A 20,480-nucleotide genomic window follows, 5' to 3' on the forward strand; every position below is an offset into this window, starting at 1 on the left:
AGCCTGAACCAAGAACTTTGCGATTACTGTACGTACTTCATCCCATTTAACCAGTTTTAACTCTCATCTATATTTCTTTCTTTTTATGAATAAACCTTTAGATTTTGGATTCTAAAGGACTGGCAACAGTGGGATTTGTGGGTAAGTTCTGACTGGTATATGACCTGGTTCTGGGGCTTGGTCCTTTGGGATCCAGAGAGCCTCTTTTTCTTTTCCTGGGGTGTTGGTTTTCATAACCATTCATCCCCATAAGGAGCTGTGCTGGTGGTGATACCGGGAAACTGGAGGGTCTGAGGGAATTGCTTGTGTGACTTCTGGTTAGCCAGTGGGGTGAAACTGAAGTCCTCTCTCTTTGGCAGGTTTGGTGCCTTATAGTGAAAAACCCTCGGCCTTGGGCTGTCACTGCCCTGCTCTGAGTAATTTGTCCTGAACTGATACTCTCAGTAGTGTCCCGCCCAAGGCCGCACTGTTACAGGGACACATTGTGCCAGGCAATACGCAGCTGCCGACTGAGATCAGGTCCCCATTGGGTGGGCACAACAGAGACCCCGACTGAGCACTTGCAATTTAAGAAGAGGGAGAAAAGTTTTTGGCCAAGGCTGCAAAGTGCTTTACATTCAACTGACCAGCACTGCCCTGTTTGGATGTTTGTCTGTAACATGGTCGCTTTTGAATGCTGCATCCAATCTATCCCCGGCTCTGGGGCATGACCCTGTTCTAACCCAAAGATCTCTCCTGAGCAGTGAGGAACCCGAGACAGGGGAATGCACGTAGGTGTGCTGGTTATTTTGTCTAGAGCTGTGTATTTCCTGTGCTAGTGAGCGCAGCTGAGTGACAGCGTTTGGAGGAATAGTTTATTCACTGAAATATGCAGTTTGGGGTCGACCAGAACAATTGACAAATGCAGATTGAATTTGGCAAATAGTTTCAGGTGAAAAAAAATTAAGAAAAGTGGAACCCTTTCTTTGACATATTCCAAAAAAACAACTGGACTTTTTTTGCTTTGAAATGTAAGCAGAGTCAGGCTGAGCTCTACCCTGACATCTGGTGGTGAATTGTGGCGAGTTGTGCAAAAGAACTTCAGGGGCTGATCTTGTTTGCACAGGACACCCACCCTGCCTAGCATGAGCCCACAGCAGCCCAAATGGTCACTTTGGCTGCTGTGGAATCCCCAGTTTCTCTGTTATTGGGTCAGGAAAAATAAAGTGTTGTTACCCTGATTATGTGAATCAAGGCCAGTGGAACTGTTTCATGACAGAGGGACTCACCATCAACTAAGTAGCACTTGCTAGACAAGGGACATGGATTCCAAAACCCAGTGAATTGAGAGGGGCTGGGTACAGGCATTTAGGTCTGATGGGATGCTCGCCTTTGGGAACCTTAAATGTCTATTGCACCACCACCACCACCACCACCACCACCACTTTTCTCCAGTGTGGAGTATCAGAGCTAATTTTGATTCTATTAAGAGCCTAGTTACAAACTACTAAGCTGAATTCTCTTTAGACCAATGGTGCACCAGCACTGAGGCTCCCCTACTACAAGCTGAAATCACTAAAGAGCTAGAATTACTAAGAGCTGAAATTGCTGGAGGGGGCTGAAGATATATTGCTGGGGGGCAGCAGAGCAGAGGAGTTTGCAGGACAGCTGGAGTGGCTCAAGGGATGGCTGGTGGAGTAGAGTCGAGCGGAGCAGCTCATGGGACGGCTGGTGGAGCGGAGCGGCTGGTGAAGTGGCTGGTGGTGAAGGCTGCAGCAGAACTCCACAGAGAGGTGGGGCAGTCGGCCTTGGACCACGTAAGGTGCCCCTTAACACGTCTGCCCCCTCGATTTCCACTCAGGCTGGGAGATAAAACGCTGCAGATAAACTTTTGAACTCTGGGGCTGCACTGACCAGAGACAGAGACTTTTGGGGGTGTTGGACTTTTGGGACTTTGGGTGGTTGGACTTAAGACCCTGAGGAGAAAAGGACACTGCCAAACTTACTTGGGGGAGGGAGGGTCTTTTGCTCATGGTTAATAATAATAGGAGATATACCAATCCTCATATGGCATCAAGAGAGTGGCGAAGAGAAGCCTGTAGGTGCTGAAGGAGGATCTGGCATCATTTATTCCAGAGATGCTGTTTTCTGTGCTGGTGGCTCATCCCCTGGAGACCACGTGCCCCCATATCCATTCACCGTAGGCCACTGTCCGGACATAGACACTGGGACGATTGGGCTGGCCACAGCCGTCCCCCCAACTCACAACCCCCATCAGGAACCAGGTCCCATTGTGGTCATAGTTAAGTGGCCCCCCCAGAGTCACCCTGGAGGAGCAGAGAAATTGGGATTAGTGAGGGTCTCCCCCCTGATGACCCTATTCCCAGGCATCCAGCCCCTTGGGACTGTAGGGATATGGGCCATCCCATGGCCCCACCCACAAGTTTTGTCCACACCAACATGAGAAGTGAAAGGAGTTTGCTGTGCTTTTCCAGCTCACTTTTCCTGAAGGAGGCTTTGGTAGCGGAAGTGAGATTTCCCCAGTACATTCAGAGGTGCTGGGGTGGCTGTGTTCTTCCTATCCTGCCCTACACAGAGACCACTGGCAGAGCTCCCCAGAGCAGTGGGGCTGGGAGTTGACACCCTGAATATTCAGGCATGGGGTATTTTCCCATCCCACAGTGACTGGCTCAGGCTCTCTGCAGACTCAGGCAGGCCTCAGTTACTGTCTAGCCACATTCTTCCTCTTTTCTATGCAAACCCAAAGGTTCAACTATTACTTTAATAAAATATAAAAGCTGGGGCTCTGCCCTAATCCCAGGACTCCAGGAGCTGGGGCTTAGGCACAGGGCTGTGACTCCACCTGGCTCTAAAAGTCAGAGATGCACCTGCCAGCTGGGAGGAACCATGTCTGGAGCTTTGCAAATGCAGCAGCCGTTTTACCTTCAACAGGCCCTAGATGGTGACGGGGAGACGCACTGGGGCTCACATGCATCCAGCCGGCCCAGAGCTCTCTCTCACCTGGCAGGAGTCCCTCTGCCCTTCGGCGTAGCCGGCACAGATCGTGTCGGGTTTAATGGGGTCCTTGATGATCTTCAGGGCCGGGTCGATGTTGTAGAGGGCGTTGCAGGCTGCAGTGTCCATCAGCTGGACCTGAACCTCCTGCAGTGTTCGGGGGGGGGGGGAGACTGGGGAGAGGGAAAGAGCTGGGACACCCACAACTGGGGCCGAATTAATGCAGGAGCGAACCCCTACACAGAGCCCCAGGCTAAAGGGGGCCCCTGCAAAAAGATCTCCGGGCTGCCAAAAGTGCAGATCTTTTCGGGGGTCCCCTTAGCCTGGGGCCCTGGGCTGCACCACTAAAGCCCCTGAGTTCCAGCCCCGCCTGGTGTGGGGGCAGCTCTGCACACTCCTGTTCCCCCCTCTCAGCCCCGCCGGGCTGGAGCTGTGAGCGCTGGGGAGCTCCGTCTGCACGCTGCCCTCGCCTGCAGGCTCTGTCCCCGCAGCTCCCATTGATCGGGCATCGCGGCCAATGGAGGCTGCGGGGGCGGTGCACAGAGCCACAGCCAGGGATGTCCGTGCCATGCCGCAGCCTCAGGCTCAGTCAGGAAGGAGCAGCGTGGGGCCAAGACAGACCAGGTGCCTGCCTCAGCCCAGCTCTGCCACCAAACAGGAGCTGCCCCAGGGACGCGCCCCACATCCCGATCCCCTGCCCCAGCCCTGAGCCCCCTCCTGCACCATAACTCCCTCCCAGATCCCACACTCCAACTCCCACCCCACTCCAGCACCCCGACTCCCAACCAGACCCCACATCCCAACCTCCTGCCCTGAGTCCGCTCCTGCACGCCAAACCCCTTGAGCCCAGCCTGGACCCCCTCTCCTGCCCCCCAAATGCACCCCCCAGAGCCCACACCCCCAGCTGAAGGTCTCACCCCCTCCTGCACCCAACCCCCTGCCCTCTCCCACACTTTTACCCCACATTTTTGGCTGCGTCCTGAGCCTAGGGAGCCCCACAAAATCTAATATCCCTGAGCCCTCAGAAAAGTTCATACAGCCTTGGCTGCAACCCACCCCCATGCCTGACAATTTCCTGTCCCCATCTACCTCCCCCACCCACTCCCCTCCCCTCTTGCCATCCTCTACCCCATCCCCTCCCCATGTCCCATTCCCTTCTCCTCCCTGCATCCATTCCCCATCTCCACCCAGCTTCCAGAGCCGCACCCAGCCCCATAGAACCCAGACTGTGCCGCGCTGCCCCTAGAGGGGGTCTCTTCTGAGAGGACTGAACCAGGGACCATCTGTATCTAACACAGAAGGTTCCCACCTGAGATCAATAGATGAGCTGCCTCACAGATGGCTCTGAGGGATACAGCCAGTCGGGGGTAGCCAGCTGGCAGAGGGCAGCAGAGAGCTGGGTGAGGATTATTTCAAGATGCAGCAGGAATCACGGGGCTCCAGGAGCTCGGGGTTTGAGTCACAGAGTGATAGTGCATCTCCCCCGGGGCATGGTCTTACCCGCAGAGCCTGTTGTCCCCCAGCCGGTGACCCAGCACGTGTGGTTGCCAGGGAAGGAGTGGGAGGGGTCTGGCAAGCAGACGGGGAGGATTTCGTCGGTGTATCGCACTGGCTCCGTGAGCTGCACGAGGCCAATGTCGGCTGAACTGGTCCCCCTGTTGTAATCGGGGTGGACGAGGATCTGGCGCACAGGGGATGAGACCCGGCTCGGGGAGGGGTTGGACAGCTGGTGCTCCCCGAGGGTCACACGATAGGCAGACTGGGGGAAAGAGCTGGGGAGCAGAGGGAAAGCAACGATCAGTGGGGGAAACTGGATTGCAAATACAGGTAAAAATGCAGTAGGGTCCAGGCAACACCTGACGGTGAGAGGCAGCCACCTCTGGGGCAGGGCAGCTGGGAGAAGACCACCCACGATGCTGCACGGGGATGATCCACCCGATTCTGAGATGCAGCCACCTCTGGGGTGGGACAGCTGGGTAACAACCACACGGCGATGCCTTCCAGGGATGGTTTCCCTGGCACAGATCGAGGCAGGATGCCTGACTGTGCAGCACCAATCCCTACCCATCCCAGTTACTCACAATTGGAAGCAATGAGCTGCTGACACAACCCACTGGGCTGAGATGAGGGACCCACCGCAAAAGTGGTGTCTATTGTACTGGATGCTGACCTGCCATGGCCACTGGCCCCTTGCGGCGTCCCCAAACCTGACAGACTGCTGTGGCCATGGGCGCCAACTTATATGGGCTCGTGGGGCTAAAGCCCCAGGAATATTCACAATCACTGGCTCTGCTCCACCAATATTTGGAGCTAGGTTTCTCCCCCCTGCTTGGAGCGCAGGGGAGTCAGAGGGCTCTGGGCTGCCTGCAACCACAGGGAGCCCAGAGCCCTTTAAATCCCAGCCGCGGCCGGGAGTCAGAGGGCTCTGGGCTGCCTGCAACCGCGGGGAGCCCAGAGCCCTTTAAATCTCAGCCGCGTCTGGGAGTCAGAGGGCTCTGGGCTGCCTGCAACCGCGGGGAGCCCAGAGCCCTTTAAATCTCAGCCACGGCCGGGAGTCAGAGGGCTCTGGGCTGCCCGCAGGGGCAGAGAGCCCAGAGCCCTTTGAATCCCAGCCGCGGCGACAGCTGGGATTTAAAGGGCTCAGGGCTCCCCGCGGCTGCCAGCAGCCCAGAGCCCTTTGAATCCCAGCCCCTGGCAGCTGATTGCCCCCTCCCCAGACCCCTGCCCCAACTGCCTCCCAGGACCCCCACCCCCTATCTAAGCACCACTGGTCCTTGTCCCCTGATTACCCCCTCCCGAGACAACTGCCCCTTGGGACCCCAGCCCCTATGGCCCTATCTAAGCCTCCCTTCTCCTTGTCCCCAACTGCCCCCTCCTGAGACCCCACCCAACTTCCCCCCAGGACCCCACCCCCTACCTGTCCCCTGATAAACCCCCTGGACTCCCTGCCTATCCAATTGCTGCCTGTCCCCTGACTGCCCCTCTGAACCTCTGCCCCATCCAACCCCCCCGCTCCTTGTCCCTTGACTGCCCCCCGGAACTCCCTACCTCTTCTCCAACCCCCAAACTGCTTACTGTGCCACTCAGACCAGCGTGTCTGGCTCCGTGCAGCTCCAGACAGTTGCTGCCATGCTCCCCCATGGAGCCCACAGCCCTCTCCCACCCCCAGCACCTGCCTTCCAGATTTGAACACCTCAAAATTCAGGAGTGCTCAAGCTCGGTTTGGGCAGCTTTTACTTAATTTCTCTCAAATCAAATATACTGATCCACTGTAACTTGCTGTAGAAAAAGTAGGATAAAATTGAGCAAGAAATGCCTATTAGGACTGGAATTGCTATTTTCAACAGCCATTGCCTTTTTGTTTGTTTGAAAGGAAGACAGTGATATTGCATTGGCAAATTCCCCATAGAAAGAAAGAGTGGAACAAAAGAATAATAAAGGCACCTCAACTTTTCCTCATTTATTGGAGGACAGTCTTATAATATGCATCCAGATCTCCTCCAATCACACAAGCTGAAAATTGTTCCACTTTACTGCAGCTCTGTAACCATATGGGAACCAATCCTGTCTGTGTTTTGTGCACATCCAAAATTCTGGCTGAATGACCCGCCCTGGGAGCGAGTTACCAGTGACCCAGGGCTGGGGCAGCAGGAGGTGTGGGGGGGGGCACTGGTGGGGGGGAACCCAGGGCTGGGGCAGCAGCAGGGTGGAGGGAGGGCACTGGTGGGGAGGAAAGAGGGAAGCCCAGCGCTGGGGTGGCAGGAGGTGTGTTTGTGGGGGGGGGAGAGCCCAGGACTGGGGCAGCAGGGGGGTACAGAGGGGAGCCCAGGGCTGGGAAGGGGGGCAGCCAAATTTTTTTTTGCTTGGGGCAGCAAAAAACCTAGAGCCGGCCCTGCCCGGAGCTTCCCTGCCTGAACGTAAAGAACGCGCAGCTCGCGTCTCTCTCCCTTGCTGCTGCTGCTGCCGCCGCCTAAGGGCTACAGCATAACAGCAGTGCAAGCTGCTGGTGCTGTAGCACCTCAGGAGGGGGAGGGGAGTGGAGGGGGCCGTGCCGTGCCCCCTCACCATAATCCCATCTAGGTTGTAATTAATTTTGACTGAGCTGACCAGGACAATATCCCTAAGACCTGCAGACTTGTGGCTGCTGCTCTGTGACTTTTAAAGCAGATGAAGCCACTTTTGATTACAGCTTAAAACAAAACGTTGCGGGTGAGAGGAGGAAGTGAGTGATTGGTTTCACATAGGACCTGGAGTAAAATTGCTATAAAGGATTGTCTGAAACTGGTGTACAGACAAACTAGTGTGTGGCAAAGTCTTAAAATGACTGAGAATTGAAATATTTAATTGTAATGTGATCTTAAATTAATCAGATTGCATTGACAATTGGGAACTATTTTTATACAGTGATGGTAAAATGTATATTGAAGTAGGCAAGTGCTGCTTCTGACTTTCCACTTTTAATTGACCCTTGTAATCTTGTGGCACTGACGCGTTGTAGCTTCATTTTATATCGGCTTACAGGGCGGGAGCGGGGGGGCCCACCATTTTGGGCCCCACCAAAAATTATACAAACCTGCCGCCTATGGCTGTGGCTGCACCCGAGAGGGGAACAGCATTGACATGGGATGAGCAAAGAAGCCATACTCCTGACTTTCAGCCTCACCCCCACCTCTCCCAGAGCTGGGGATTGAACCCAGGAGTCCAGGCTCCCACCCTTATTCTCAGGGCACATGCCCAGGGCAGGTGAGGCTGGAGTTCTGCAGTGGGTGTCTTACCTGGCTGATTCCAGCTCCCCTGAGCACCCAGTGTGTGTGTTGGGGGTGAGGGGGTTATTCACAGGCATTGCTGGGACCTGAGAAGGTGTGTGGAGGGGACTGAGTGCCAGTAGCTCCACCCATAATTCCCAAGCTCCGCCCATTGCCCCAGAGCAGCCCTGCCGTCCTCAGTGCCAGCCACAATTCTCACCAGTAGGTGCAAGAATCAACACTCCCCACTGATCTGAGTGGGGCAGCTCAGGACTGAAGGCACCAATCCAGGCTGGGTGGGCCGGGGGGTCTATGAAGAGCCAAGGGGTTGGATCCCCCTGTTATTCACTAGCCCAATTCCCTCCCCCACAACCCGTATCTCGCTCCCCTCCCCCTGGGAGGGAGGGGCTGGTCCCTACATCCCCACCCCACACTCACCCTGCAGCAGGGTCAGCGCCAGCAGTGCTAGGGCCAGTGGGGAGCGGAGACGCCCCATGGTTCAGCCTTCCCCAGGCCTGTCTTGGCTACATGCAGCTGCATCCAGTGCTCCGACCAAAGCCCGACTGGGGAATGCAAGCGCCAGGGCAGGCTTTTATGGGCACCTGTGTGCCCCTCCCTGCATCTATAGAGAATAATGGAGACTGATTTTCCGCGAACCTGAGCCAGGAAATAACAGCTGCTAAATTCAATGTGCTGAACAGGTTGTAGTCCTGGCTCCCAGCCCCCCCGCTCTAACCCACCAGCCCCTACTCCCCTCCCACAGCCGGGAGAGAACCCAGGAGTCCTGGCTCCCAGCCCCCCAGCTCTAACCCACCAGCCCCCCCACTCCACTCCCAGAGCCGGGGAGAGAACCCAGGAGTCCTGGCTCCCAGCCCCCCTGCTCTGACTCACCAGCCCCCACTCCACTCCCAGAGCCGGGGAGAGAACCCAGGAGTCCTGGCTCCCAGTCCCCACCGGCAGTGGCTATTAACAGCCTCCCCTCTGGCTACACCCCTCCCGCCCCTGGGAGCCGATCTCCTGCGGGGTCAGCGCCCGGCTGCGGGGCAGGAGGAAACAGAAACCAGCGGAAGTTTTACTTTCGGTTCTGCCGGAGAAAATTCCGGGCAGACAGAGCGAGCTGTGGGGCAGGTCACAGAGCGGGGGAGGGGGTAACTACCATCCCCTGGGGGGGGGGCAGGATCTCCCCGTCCAGTCGATTCTCCCCCCCCCCCCAGGGTGCAGATTTGCCCCCTCCAGGCTGCCCCCCCCCCGGATGTCTGTGACTCTCTCTCGGTGGGAGGCTGCTCTGGCCCCCCCTTAGCTGGGAACACGCACCAGCACCAGCAGCCAGGCCAGCTGGGAGCCCAGCCCCGGGCCAGCCCCACGCGAGCCCTGGGGCCGGGCAGCTCGGAGCTGGGGGCGATCTGGGCCGGCCCCCGGCTGGGTAAGAGCAGCAGGACAGTGGAGGCCCCACTCCCAGGAGGCCTTGGGAGGGGCTGGAAGCTCCTTCACTGGGCGGTTTCAGAAAGCGGCTGCGAAACCATCTGTCCTGGGTGGTGCAGACACGATAAATCCTGCATCTCGTCTGGGGCTGGGACTAGCCGACCCTGGGGGGCCCCCCGACCCTGTGGCTCTGTGCTGAGAAGCCCCCGGCACGTCTGAGCCGGGGCCCTTGTCTCCCCTCTCCTCCACCGCCAGGACCAGAGATTTGCAGTCGAATCAGCAGCAGAGTGTTTACACCCGTTTCCCCAGTTTGGCCCCGGGAGGTTTATCTGACGTCCGAGCTCTTTCCCTTCGGAGGAGAAATCGGGGCGAGGAGCCAGGCCTGCTCTTCGCTGCAGTCCCCGTCCTGTGATCTCTGCGATGCCGCCCGGGTCATGCCCGAGAGTCCAGACACAGACACGTAGATTCTCAAGCCAGACAGGACCATGGTGATCACCTCACCTGAGCTCCTGCGCTACCAGCCTGGGAAGGACGGGAGTTGTGTCGGTAAATGTCGGTTTCACCGTAGCTGTTCACACTGTCGAAGCCGAGTTGGTCCCAGGATATAAGAGATGAGGTGGGGGAGGGAATATCGTTTGTTGGACCAGCTTCTGTTGGTGAGCGAGACAAGCTTTCCAGCTACACAGAGCTTCTGTTCTTCAAATCTTCTTCTGGTTTTCTTCAGCCCAGACCCGAACCAGAGCTTTGGGGAGGTCCTGAGCTTGTCTCTTCCACCAATGGAAGATGGTCCGATAAAAGATATTGGCTCCCCCACCTTGATGTCACTGCACACACACGGAGACTGCTGCCTAAATATTTCCATCAGTAAGAATTGAAATGTGCAGACAGGCGCAGTGAGAAAAAGGCTTTTTGAGAACCTGTTAGACTTTGCTGCAAGGCGATTGACTTTGTACTTTTTTGATGAGGGATGTTGGCATTTTGTACTTAAACGGTTTTAAAGCTTTAGCTTTTAGCATCCACTGTCCTTATATAATTATTGTCTGATCCCCACATTGTCTGACCCCCACCTCCATAATTTCCCACAACTCTGAACATTTAAATCAATTTAAAAACTGTTTAAAAATGACCAAATCCCACAATTTTGCACAGGGGGCACCTGGGGACCCAGCGAGGGGCCGTGCCTGGGCTCTGTTCAGCCACAGGGGGATTAAAGCACATGGGGCCTGGTGCATTGAGACCCTCACACCGTAGCCCGGTGAGTGTCCAGCAGGGAAGCTCTACCAGGGCGGTGGGTGAGTGACAGTGGGCAGAGAACAGAGCCCGTCACGGTGACCAGCACTGTCCCATTGCTCCCTGGTGCTTCCCCGTCTGTCTGTCTGTCTCCAGCTGGGATCTTTTGTCTGTGATTGTGAGGGCTGGGACTGTCTCATAACGTGTGTCTGGGCAGCACCTGGCAAGATGGGACCCTGATCTGACTCAAGGTATGTGCAGCGCCTGGCACGATGGGGCACCGATCTCAGGCAAGGAGACCCGTGCAGCGCCCGGCGTGGTTTCCAGTCGGTAGGGAGGGTCTGCACAGTATCCAGTGTGCTGGGAGCCCCATTCTCGTTTGGCAGGTGTATATGCAGCACTGGGTGCGATGGGGGCCCTGATCTCAATTGGGTGGGTGTGTGGAGCGCCCAGTATGACGGGGGCCCTGATCTCGGTGGGGGTGTCTGTGCAGCGCCCAGCGCGATGGGAGGCCCCTACACTCAGTTAAACCGTGGAGCCCATGGGAGGCTGTTGCCATGGCAGGACTATCCCAGCGGGAGGCGGCGCCAGCTGCTGCGGGGCAGTTGCTTGCAAAGCCGATTTATTGATGATTTTCAGAGCACAAGTCAGGGGATAAAAGCGGCTGCGGGGCCCGTCCCTGTCGGCTTCCCTGTCACCCCCAGGGGGCGCTGCAGAGCTGCAGGAAAAGCAGGATATAACCCCCCCCCCGCCCTCCCCTCCCCATAGCGCCCCCCCGCCCCTCGTGCTTCCATCCACCAGCCTCTCCCAGCCGCATCCCGCAGACCCCAGCAGCGCGGGGCCCACACCCGGTGTCAAGGGGGGGGGTCTACAGACATCCTGAGGGGGGTCGGCCTGGCAGTGCCAGGGGCAGGTCCGCGCGTGGCTCACAGGGCTGCGAGGAGGAGGGCGGCGAGTATCAGGGCGCTGGAGAAGCGACGTCAGAAGGGCCCACTTCCCTCTGGATCCAGCTGTCGTAGGCCGTCACCCGGGTGAAGACCCCGGGGAACTTGGGATGAGAACAGACGATTCCACTCACATTTCTGGTCATAAACCAGCTCACGATTCCGGCCAGGTACCAGGTGCCACCCTGCTCACAGGCCAGAGGCCTCCCGGAGTCGCCCTAGAGAGAGAGAGAGAAACGGGGGTCAGGGCCCCAATTCCCATCGCTGTCACGGTGAACAAGGGGAGCCCTGATCTCAGTCGGGGTCTGGGCAGCGCCTGGCACACTGGGGCCGTGGTCTCAGTTGGGATCTGGGCAGTGGTGCTGTAATACCCACAATCACTGGGAGGAAAGGCTCTCACATTGCAGAATCCCTTGGGGCTGTCCATGTACCCAGCACAGATCATGCTGGTTTTGACTGGGTCTGGTGAGCGTGGAATCAGTGTGTTGTAATGCTTGTTGCAGGCTGCTGTGCTGAGGATGGGAACCTCCAGCTCCTGCAGGGTCTTGGGTGGCTGGAGAGGCTCTGGATGGGGAGAAGCAGAGGTGCGGCAGGGTTATTCTGCCAGCGTCTGGCGCAGCAGGGAGCAGCGCTGCCCCCCCACCCCCACACACACACAGCCCTGATCATCCGGGACCCCAGGCCTCTAACTCAGGAGCTCAGTTGATTTAACTTGACAGAGAGAAGGTTAAGGGGTGAATTGAGCCCAGTCTATTCGTATCTACAATGCGAAGACGTGTTTGATAACGGGCTCTTCAGTCGAGCAGGGGAAGGTGGAACATGATCCAGTGGCTGGAAGTTGAAGCCCGACACACTCAGCCTGGAAATGAGGTGTCAGTGTTTAACAGTGAGGGCGATTAACGGTTGGAGCAATTTACCAAGGGCAGTGGTGGATTCTCCATTTGTAAATCCAGATGGGGCGGCCAGCTCAGAGATCTGGTCTCCTTAAAGCAGCAATTCCTTCAGGGCCGTTCTCTGGCTTGTGCTCTCCAGGAGGTCAGCCGAGATGGTCACAGTGTCCATGACCACCAGAGCCCTTCTCATAGGAAGGTTTGTGGTGTCTGCCCCGGGCCCCGTGCTTTGGGGGCCCTGTGGGGCACAGGGCAGTCAGGGGGATTAGTGGGGGCCTGGCGCTGGCAGCAGGGGTCAGGCCTGTCTCCCTGCCCTCACCGGCAGTGGTGGGAAGTGGAGCGGCACGGCTGGGAGCCAGTGGAGCAGAGCAGGTCAATGTGGGGGTGGCTCCACTCCTGCTGCTGGCACCAGGCCCCGTGCTACCCCCTCAGGCCACGTCGCTCAGGGGAGGGGGTTTTGGGGTAGGGGTGGAATGGGGCTGGGGAGGGGGCGGAGCAGGGGCAGGGACTTGAGGAAAGGGGCGGGGACAGAGCAGGATACTTCTCTCCCCAACCCCATAACAATTATGTTCTCCCAGTGCCTCTCTGAGACCTTTAACACTTACCGGTCACTTCTACCCGTCCCCAGCTGGTGACCCAACACTTCTTCTCCACGGGGAACTGGCGGGAGGCACCTGGCAGGGAGATGGGCCGGATGAACTGCGTGAATTTCACTGGCTTCTTCAGCCTCACCAAGGCGATGTCAGCAACGAAGCTCGTCCTATTGTACCTGGGGTGGGGGATGATCTTCTGCACCTCGGCCAGGACCTGATTGGGGGAGGGGTTGAGGAGCTGGTGCGCTCCCAGCACTAACTGGTACTGGGAATAGGGCAGAGAGCTGGAGGAGAGAAAAGGAAAAGGGGAAGATAGTGTGACATTGAGATGCAGCCACCTCTGGGGCGGGCACAGCAGCAGAACAGCTGCATAGCACCGTGGGGATGGCTTGACCAAGAGCAGGGGGTCAATGAGGGGGCAGAGGCCACAAACAGATGTTGCTGCAACCCAAATAAGAGGAACCTGCCCCTCCCTCCCCCCGCTTCTGCCTGGGTTACTCACGGATTGAAGCAGTGAGAGGCTGACACCACCCACTGGGCTGAGATGAGGGATCCTCCACAGGTGTGGTGGTATTCACATATTGTGTCATCATATTTCTGCACACTGACCTGCCAGGGCCATCGACCCTCCGGTGCATCCTGCCCCCCTATGATACGGCTGAACACTGCACAAACCAGGGAGTCATGTTAACATGGGACAAAGTGCACATATCCCACCCAGAGCCAGGGAGAGGACTCAGGAGTCCTGTCTCCCTCCCACATCCGCACCCATAACCCACCAGCCCCCACTCCCCTCCCAGAGCAGGTGATAGAACCCAGGAGTCCAGACTCTTTACCTGGCTGGTCTTGACTCTCAGCACCTGGGGAGGGATGGAAATTTTTGGGGAGACATTAGAGTCAGGGCCACTGGGGGAGGAGCATCACTAGGGTCCGATTGGGGAGGGTGGAAGGCGGGGAAAGAGCTGGAATAACCCCCCCCCCCACTGTCCTATAGCTCCTTCCATAATCTACATACTCTGCCTCAAATCATAGGTGGCTACTATGCATCAGTAGGTTTCAGAGTGAACACTGACATGAGATGAAAGGGGACTGCTCCCAGCTCTCTCAGGGCCACACGTCCTCCCTCCACCGTGCAAAGCCCAAGGGCAGGAGAGGGTTTGAGTGCAGAAGCTGAGAGGGTGCTGGGGCCATGGCACCTGTGGGAGTGAGTCAGAGGGGCTGCAGGGGTCATGCTGGCCTGTGTGGGGGTGTGTGTCTCAGAGGTGGGCTCAGGGTCCCTTCATTCACAGCAGGGCCAGGAACCGGCACATCATTTCTGCCCCTCAGTGCACAGAACCCAGGACCTGGGAAAGAGACAGAGCCAGTCGACTGGGGCAGGATCGTCCCCCTGAGTCGATTCCACCCCCGGGGGGCAGGATGGTCCCTTCCTGTCAATTCAACCCTCAGGGGGCAGGATTGTCTCATCCAGTCGATTTCTCCCCTCAGCTCTATTCCCAACTCCAGGCTGCAGGGTCGTCCCCTCTGGTCTGTTCCCCGCGGCTCTGCATCCCTCTGGCTCCCTTGCTCCCTCTTACCATGCGCTGAGGACGGCAGCACCAGCAGCAGCAGGAGCAGCGTGGCCAGCTTGGAGCAGAGACCCCCCATCATCCTGCCCCACAGGAGCTCTGGGTCGAGACGGCCCAGCTCAGCCTCCAGCTAGCGGAGCAGACAGCCCCTGGCTTCAAGGCAGTGAGTTATAAACCCAGCTGCAGCCGCCCCATGGGTGTGGGGTGTGATTTCTGCCAGACCACTAGCCATGTGCATCAAGAAGCCACAGCACCTCTGAGCCCTTATCTCTGGTCCTGTGGTTCTCTGGCTCAGAGCCCAGCGTTTTCCAGTGTTTAAATCTCTGATGTACAGGAAAGTGAAAGCAGAAGCTCACAGACCCTCATCTCTCCCCGACCCCTTGCATGGCTTAGCCGAGATCTGGTCCTTGCCGGGCCATACCTGTCGGAAGGAGAAATCAGGGCTGCAACTCCTTGCCTTGGTTTTCCCGGGACCAGGGCCGGCTTTAGGAAGTGCAGAGCCCAATTCGAACATTTTCGGCGGGGCCCCGGCAGGGACGACTAAAAAAAAAAAAAAAAGTAAAAAGAAGCCTTTCATTTCTTAGCAACCAGTTCCCTATAAAAAGTTCTGATTTAAGGGACATGCCACAGTATGTATTTTTTGTACCAATAGGGTTACCATATGTCCGTATTTTCCCAGGAGGAATTTTTAAATTTTTAAATTTTGTTCCGGATGGCGATTTAAGAACCAAAAAGCCTGACATGTCCGGGAAAATACGGATGTATGTTAATTGTACCTACAGTTCTTTTTTAAAAAGCTGGGCCTGAACTAGAACTGAGCTCCGCTTCACATGGGTGGGTCCCCGCCACTCCCTGGGGGTGTGCTAGGGTGACCAGATGTTCCCATTTTATAGGGACAGTCTCGATTTTTGGGTCTTTTTCTTGTATAGGATCCTATTACCCCCCACCCCCTGTCCTGATTTTTCACACTTGCTGTCTGGTCACCCTAGGGTAGGCACATGTGGGGGTCCGAGCTGCTCCCTGCCCCCCTCATTGAAGCAGGTGTGCAGGGTTACTGCCCTGGGAACTGCAGGGCACCAGTGGACATGGGGCTGGCTGGAGGCAGGGCAGGGGGTGCGGGGCTGGCTGGAGACAGGGGGTGCGGGGCTGGCTGGCTTCAGGCAGGGGAGTGCGGCAGGGATTGGCTGGAGACAGGGAAGGGGGTGCGGGGCTGGTGCGGGCAGGGCAGGGGGTGTGGGGCTGGCTGGAGGCAGGGCAGGGGGTGCGGGCCAGGCAAGGGGTGTGGGGCTGGTGCAGGCAGGGCAGGAGGTGCGGGGCTGGTGTGGGCAGGGGGTGCAGCAGGGGCTGGCTGCAGGCGGGTACAGGGGGTATAGCCCCCCCCGTACAGTGAGTGCCCCTTCCTCCCTCCCCCACCGGAGTAGCAGCAGCCTGGGGCTCTTGGGGCTATTTAAAGGGCCCAAGGCTCCCCTGCTTCTACTACCCTGGCCCTTTAAATACCCGCGGGAGCCCTGGGGAAGTGGTGGGGCTTCAGCAGCTATTTAAAGGGCCAGGGCATAGAAGCACCAGGAGCCTTGGACTTTTTAAACAGCCCCCAGAGCCCCGCAGCCCTACCCCAGGGCTCCAGCAGCGGGGCTCTGGTGGCAATTTAAAAGGCCTGGGGATCCAGCCCCTGCTGAGAGACCCAGGCCCTTTAAATTGCCCCCTGGAGAAGCCGGCCCCCCCCGGTACAGCGCCCTGGCTCTTGTCCGTACGCCGTGCTGGGGCTTGGGCGCGGGGCCCTCTTAGGGGCGGGGCCCGATTCAGGGGAATTGGTTGAATTGGCCTAAAACCAGCCCTGCCTGGGACTGTCCCTTTGCTGGAGGTAGCCGGGCCAGGCGTTCTGTCCGGTGCTCGGTGCCCACGGCTGGCCAGTGCTCAGGGGTCAGGAAAGCCCCCGCTGTCCATTCTTCAGCACCACACCCCTGCTCCCCTCCACTTCCAGGGACCTCCCCTGCAGCCCTTTCCCCAGGCAGGTGTCGCAGGCAGCAGCCTCCCATGCTGCTCTCGCTCGTTGGCCTCCAGCAGCCGGGGGCACCAGAGAGATTTCCTGCCCCCGCAGCAGTTTGGTGGCAGGGGACTGAAACACGCCGCCACCACTGAGCTCAGAGCGGCTTTTTTCCTTTACTCTGCTGTGGCTGCTTCGCTTTGCCCCATCCCCCAAAACTTCACACACACACACACACACACACACACACACAGCCCTTGCTGACACATCCTAGCCACAAATGCAGTCAGTCTCTGCAGCATCCGGCACAACAGGCCCTCCATCTCAGTGAGGGGGGTCTGTGCAGGGCCCAGTGTGAGAGGGGCCCCGATCTCAGTCAGGGGGGATCTGTGCAGGGCCTGGTGTGACGTTGCACTCCATAAGTCTTATGGAAATATGCTAATGAGTGTGACTATAATGTAACTGGAATATGCTTCATGCAAAAGGTCTCTTGTAAGGTATCGTCACAAAGCTTATAATCTACGGAGTGTGGTCATCCCATTTGTACAAACGTATCATTCTTGTATCTAAAGCTAGAAATATGAAGTATTATCTAAAGTCCTACTGTAACTTTGCGAAGTGTGGGCCATTAATAATGGCTTGGAGTCTTGATGGCTCCCATTAACCAGGACAATTGGTTGTAAATGGCTCTGTTTACTTGCAAGCCTTCCTGTGTTCCTGTAAGTCAGGCCAGGAAGAATGAAGGCTTGAATCCTCACAGGACATGTGACCATGTCACATGATACCGGAATCCATCTTAAACCTGGTGCTTTTCCATTTAAAAGGAGGGGTGGGGACCCAGAGAGAGAGGAAGGATTCCCACCTTGTGCCAAAGATATAAAAGGGGGTGGAGCAGAACAGAGGGGGCTGCCAGTCATGAGAAATCCCCTAGTTACCACCTGAGCTGGAAGAAGGACTGTACCAGGGGAAGGATTGGGCCCAGACTAGGAAGGAGTCTGGTCTGTGAAAGAAGCTGATTGGAACATCTCTGAGGGTGAGCTATTACCTGTCATCAGTTTCTTAATGTATTAGGCTCAGACTTGCGTGTTTTTGTTTTATTTTGCTTGGTAACTTACTTTTTTCTGTCTGTTATTACTTGAAACCACTTGAATCCTTAATAAAATCACTTTTGTTTATTAATTAACCCCAGACTAAGTGATTAATACCTGGGGGAGCAAACAGCTGTGCATCTCTCACTATCAGTGAAATAGAGGGTGAACAATTTATGAGTTTATCCTGTATAAGCTTTATACAGATGTAAGCAGAGTCAGGATGAGCCCCACCCTGACATCTGGTGGTAAATTATGGGGAGTGTGGAAAGAAGTTTCGGTTATTTGCATTGGCACTCCCACCCCACTTAGCATACCGCAAAGCAGCATGGGATGGTTATTTTCACAGCTGTGGGACCCCCAATTTCATTGTTATTGGGGCAGGAGCAATGAAATGTTGTCACCCTGATTGGGTAAATGGGGAACTACAAAATTGTCTTGTGATGGGGGGTTTCATTGTCAGCAGGATAGCGCTTGCTAGACGGGGGACATGGGTTCCAAAACCCATTGGAGAGAGAGGCTGGGGACAGGTATCTGTACTTGGTGGTGCAGGCTCCTTGTGTGAGCCAGAAGCACCAGTACCACCTATGCTTCTCTCCACTGTGGAATGTCAGAGTTAATTTTTGATTCCCTTAAGAATCTAGATGCAGGTTACTGAGCTGAATTCACTGGTACTGGGGCTCCCCTACTATGAGCTGAAATCACTGAAGAGCTGGACTTGCTGAGCTGAGAGCACTGTGCTAATGAGTGGAGCTGAAATCACTGAAGAGCTGGACTTGCTGAGCTGAGAGCACTGTGCTGATGAGTGGGGGAGCCTGAAGCAATACTGGCAGAGCGGAGTGGAGCAGTTTGTGCAGCCACTGGGTGAGTGGAGCTGAGCAGCTCGTGAGGACGGCTGGAGCGGATCACAGGACAGCTGATGGATCAGAGCAGCTGGCAGAGCGGAGCAGCCCACAGAGCATGCGGAGCTGAGCTGTTTGCGGGGACGACTAGTGGAAGCAGAACCCCACGAAGAGGCAGGGCAGTTGGCCCCGAACCACGTAAGGTGCCCCTTTCTACCCAGGCTGGGGAGGGGGACCTCTGCAGAGAGACTCTTGAACTCTGGGCTGCACTGACCCGGGACAGAGACTTTTGAATTGTGGGACTTTGGGGACTGTGGGTGATTTGGGGGTTGCTGGACTCAAGGGCCCAGAGAGAAGGACACGGCCCAAGTTGCTGGGGTGGGTCTTTGCTCACGGTTTGACCTATGATCTCTAGTTAAGGTATTTTCCAAATTTCATGCTTGTTGTTGTTTATCTTATGGAATTAAACCTTTTCTGCTACACCAAAAGTCTGTGCTTGCGAGAGGGGAAGTATTGCCTCCTTGAGGCGCCCAGGGGTGTGTGTAAGATTTTCCCAGGTCACTGGGTGGGGGCTCGAGCTGGTCTGCATTACGTTGTGGGGAAGGGACCCCTAGGTATTGAACCCGGCCCTTGCTGCTATTGTTTCAGCCTGGCAGAAGGGTTACACAGAGTAAAACAGATTTATTTGGGGTTTGGATCCTATTGGGAGCTGGGTGTCTGTGTGCTGGAGACAGGACTACTTGCTAAGCTGTTTTCAGTTTAGTCTGCAGCTTTGGGGACGTGGTTCGGACCCTGGGTCTGTGTTTGCAGCAGGCCAGCGTGTCTGGCTCAACAAGACAGGGGTCTGGAGTCCCAGGCTGGCAGGGAAAATGGGCTCAGAGGTAGTTTCAGCACATCAGGTGACAGTCCCAATGGGGTCTCTGTGACCAAACCCGTCACACATACCTTGTGAGGTATCATTTGAAAAGTCTTGATCTGTTGAACATTCATATCCTGTTGAGTTGTGTGTGCTGCCACTGTATGTGAAGTTATGAAGCTTTGCTATGTGTGTGTCACTGACAAATGTTGTGAGGCAGGGAGACACCCACAACGAGCCTTTCAGGTACAACAAAGGAGTAGCCATAAACAGCTAGACAGTGGGTTAATGGCTCATCAACACCCAGCAAGGAAAGAATCCACTGTCCCAGGAACTGTAGACAATGGAGATTTCTCTGAGGGATCACGCATACAATGGAGACTTCTCAGTGGGAACACGTATACAGTGGAGACTGCTTGATCCCCACTTCACAGCAAGGATCTTTCCAGGAAGCTGGAAGAAACTATAAAAGCGGGGAACTGACACCTGGAAGACAAAGATTTTGAATTAGGGCAGGGTGGTCCCAGGCCGGGAAAGAGTCCCAGCCTATGTATTGAGGATCTGTGACCTGTTTGTACCATCTGTTAGGGGGAGACTCTGCTTCATTCAAATCCTGTTTAGTTTCTAGAACTTTGACTGCAAATTTATTTTTTGTTTCTTTAGGAACCAACTCTGATATCTGCGCGTGTTACTTATAATCACTTAAAATCAATCTGTCTGTAGTTAATAAACCTGTTTTATATTTTACATTAAAAAGTTAGCTTTGGTTGAAGTGCTGGGGAAATCTCAGCTCAGGCTGGTGCATCTCCTCTGCAAATTGAGGGAGGGGCGAACTGGGTAATGAACTCGCACTGGACGGGCTTCTGACCACTGCCAGACAGGACAGCTCTGGGGTGCAAGGCGGAGGGGGAATTGGATGAGGTCTCTCGACTGTTGGTTCATGAGTGTCTGGGAGAAGCATCCATGTATCTCAGATGGGTGGATCCCTGCCTGTGGGTGTCTGTGTGGGTGCAGCGCCTGCCAGAGGTCTGTGGCTTGTCACAGCATCACAGCGTGAGACGCTCACCCCAGATCAATGGGGCAGAGGGCTCTGTGGTCCCACAGCCCAGGTTGCACCCCGTGAGGAAATGGCTTGGGTGAGGTTCAGAGCAACAGTCTCTAAATTGCAATGAACTTTACAGTCACAACAAATTTATGAGTCCGGTGTCTTCTTCCAGGACCCGGCTGTGCTGCTGGTGGGGTTCCCTGGGTTGCATTTGGGGTCTGTGTCACAGAGTGTGGAGGAGTCAGTACCCTGCACCCCCCGCTTCTTGTGATTCACTGTGAC

General features: G+C 56.1%; 1 protein-coding gene and 1 pseudogene across 1 annotated transcript; both read right to left on the minus strand.

Annotated features, from left to right (window-relative positions):
- Positions 1-2,140: 2,140 nt before the first annotated feature.
- On the minus strand, positions 2,141-9,648 carry LOC123369136 (annotated as a pseudogene).
- A 1,532-nt stretch (positions 9,649-11,180) lies between these two features.
- On the minus strand, positions 11,181-14,599 carry LOC123370403 (serine protease 27-like). The gene is made up of 6 exons (XM_045016958.1): positions 14,393-14,599; positions 13,655-13,678; positions 13,321-13,483; positions 12,831-13,102; positions 11,736-11,899; positions 11,181-11,553 (listed from the first exon to the last, which is right to left on the minus strand). Exons 1-6 carry the CDS (start codon positions 14,463-14,465, stop codon positions 11,350-11,352), a joined length of 900 nt encoding a protein of 299 aa, XP_044872893.1. The 5' UTR covers positions 14,466-14,599; the 3' UTR covers positions 11,181-11,349.
- Between the last annotated feature and the right edge of the window lie 5,881 nt (positions 14,600-20,480).

Source organism: Mauremys mutica, chromosome 4 (assembly GCF_020497125.1).
Source record: "Mauremys mutica isolate MM-2020 ecotype Southern chromosome 4, ASM2049712v1, whole genome shotgun sequence".
Lineage (NCBI taxonomy): Eukaryota > Metazoa > Chordata > Testudines > Geoemydidae > Mauremys > Mauremys mutica.

Excerpts from the sequence above, each read along its gene's own strand:
- LOC123370403 (XM_045016958.1), bottom strand. The coding sequence starts at position 14,465 with ATGATGGGGGGTCTCTGCTCCAAGCTGGCCACGCTGCTCCTGCTGCTG. Across the intron at positions 13,679-14,392 it reads GCTGCCGTCCTCAGCGCATG|GTGCTGAGAGTCAAGACCAG; the intron begins GTAAGAGGGAGC and ends ATCCCTCCCCAG. Across the intron at positions 13,103-13,320 it reads GCCTCTCACTGCTTCAATCC|CTCTCTGCCCTATTCCCAGT; the intron begins GTGAGTAACCCA and ends TCTCTCCTCCAG.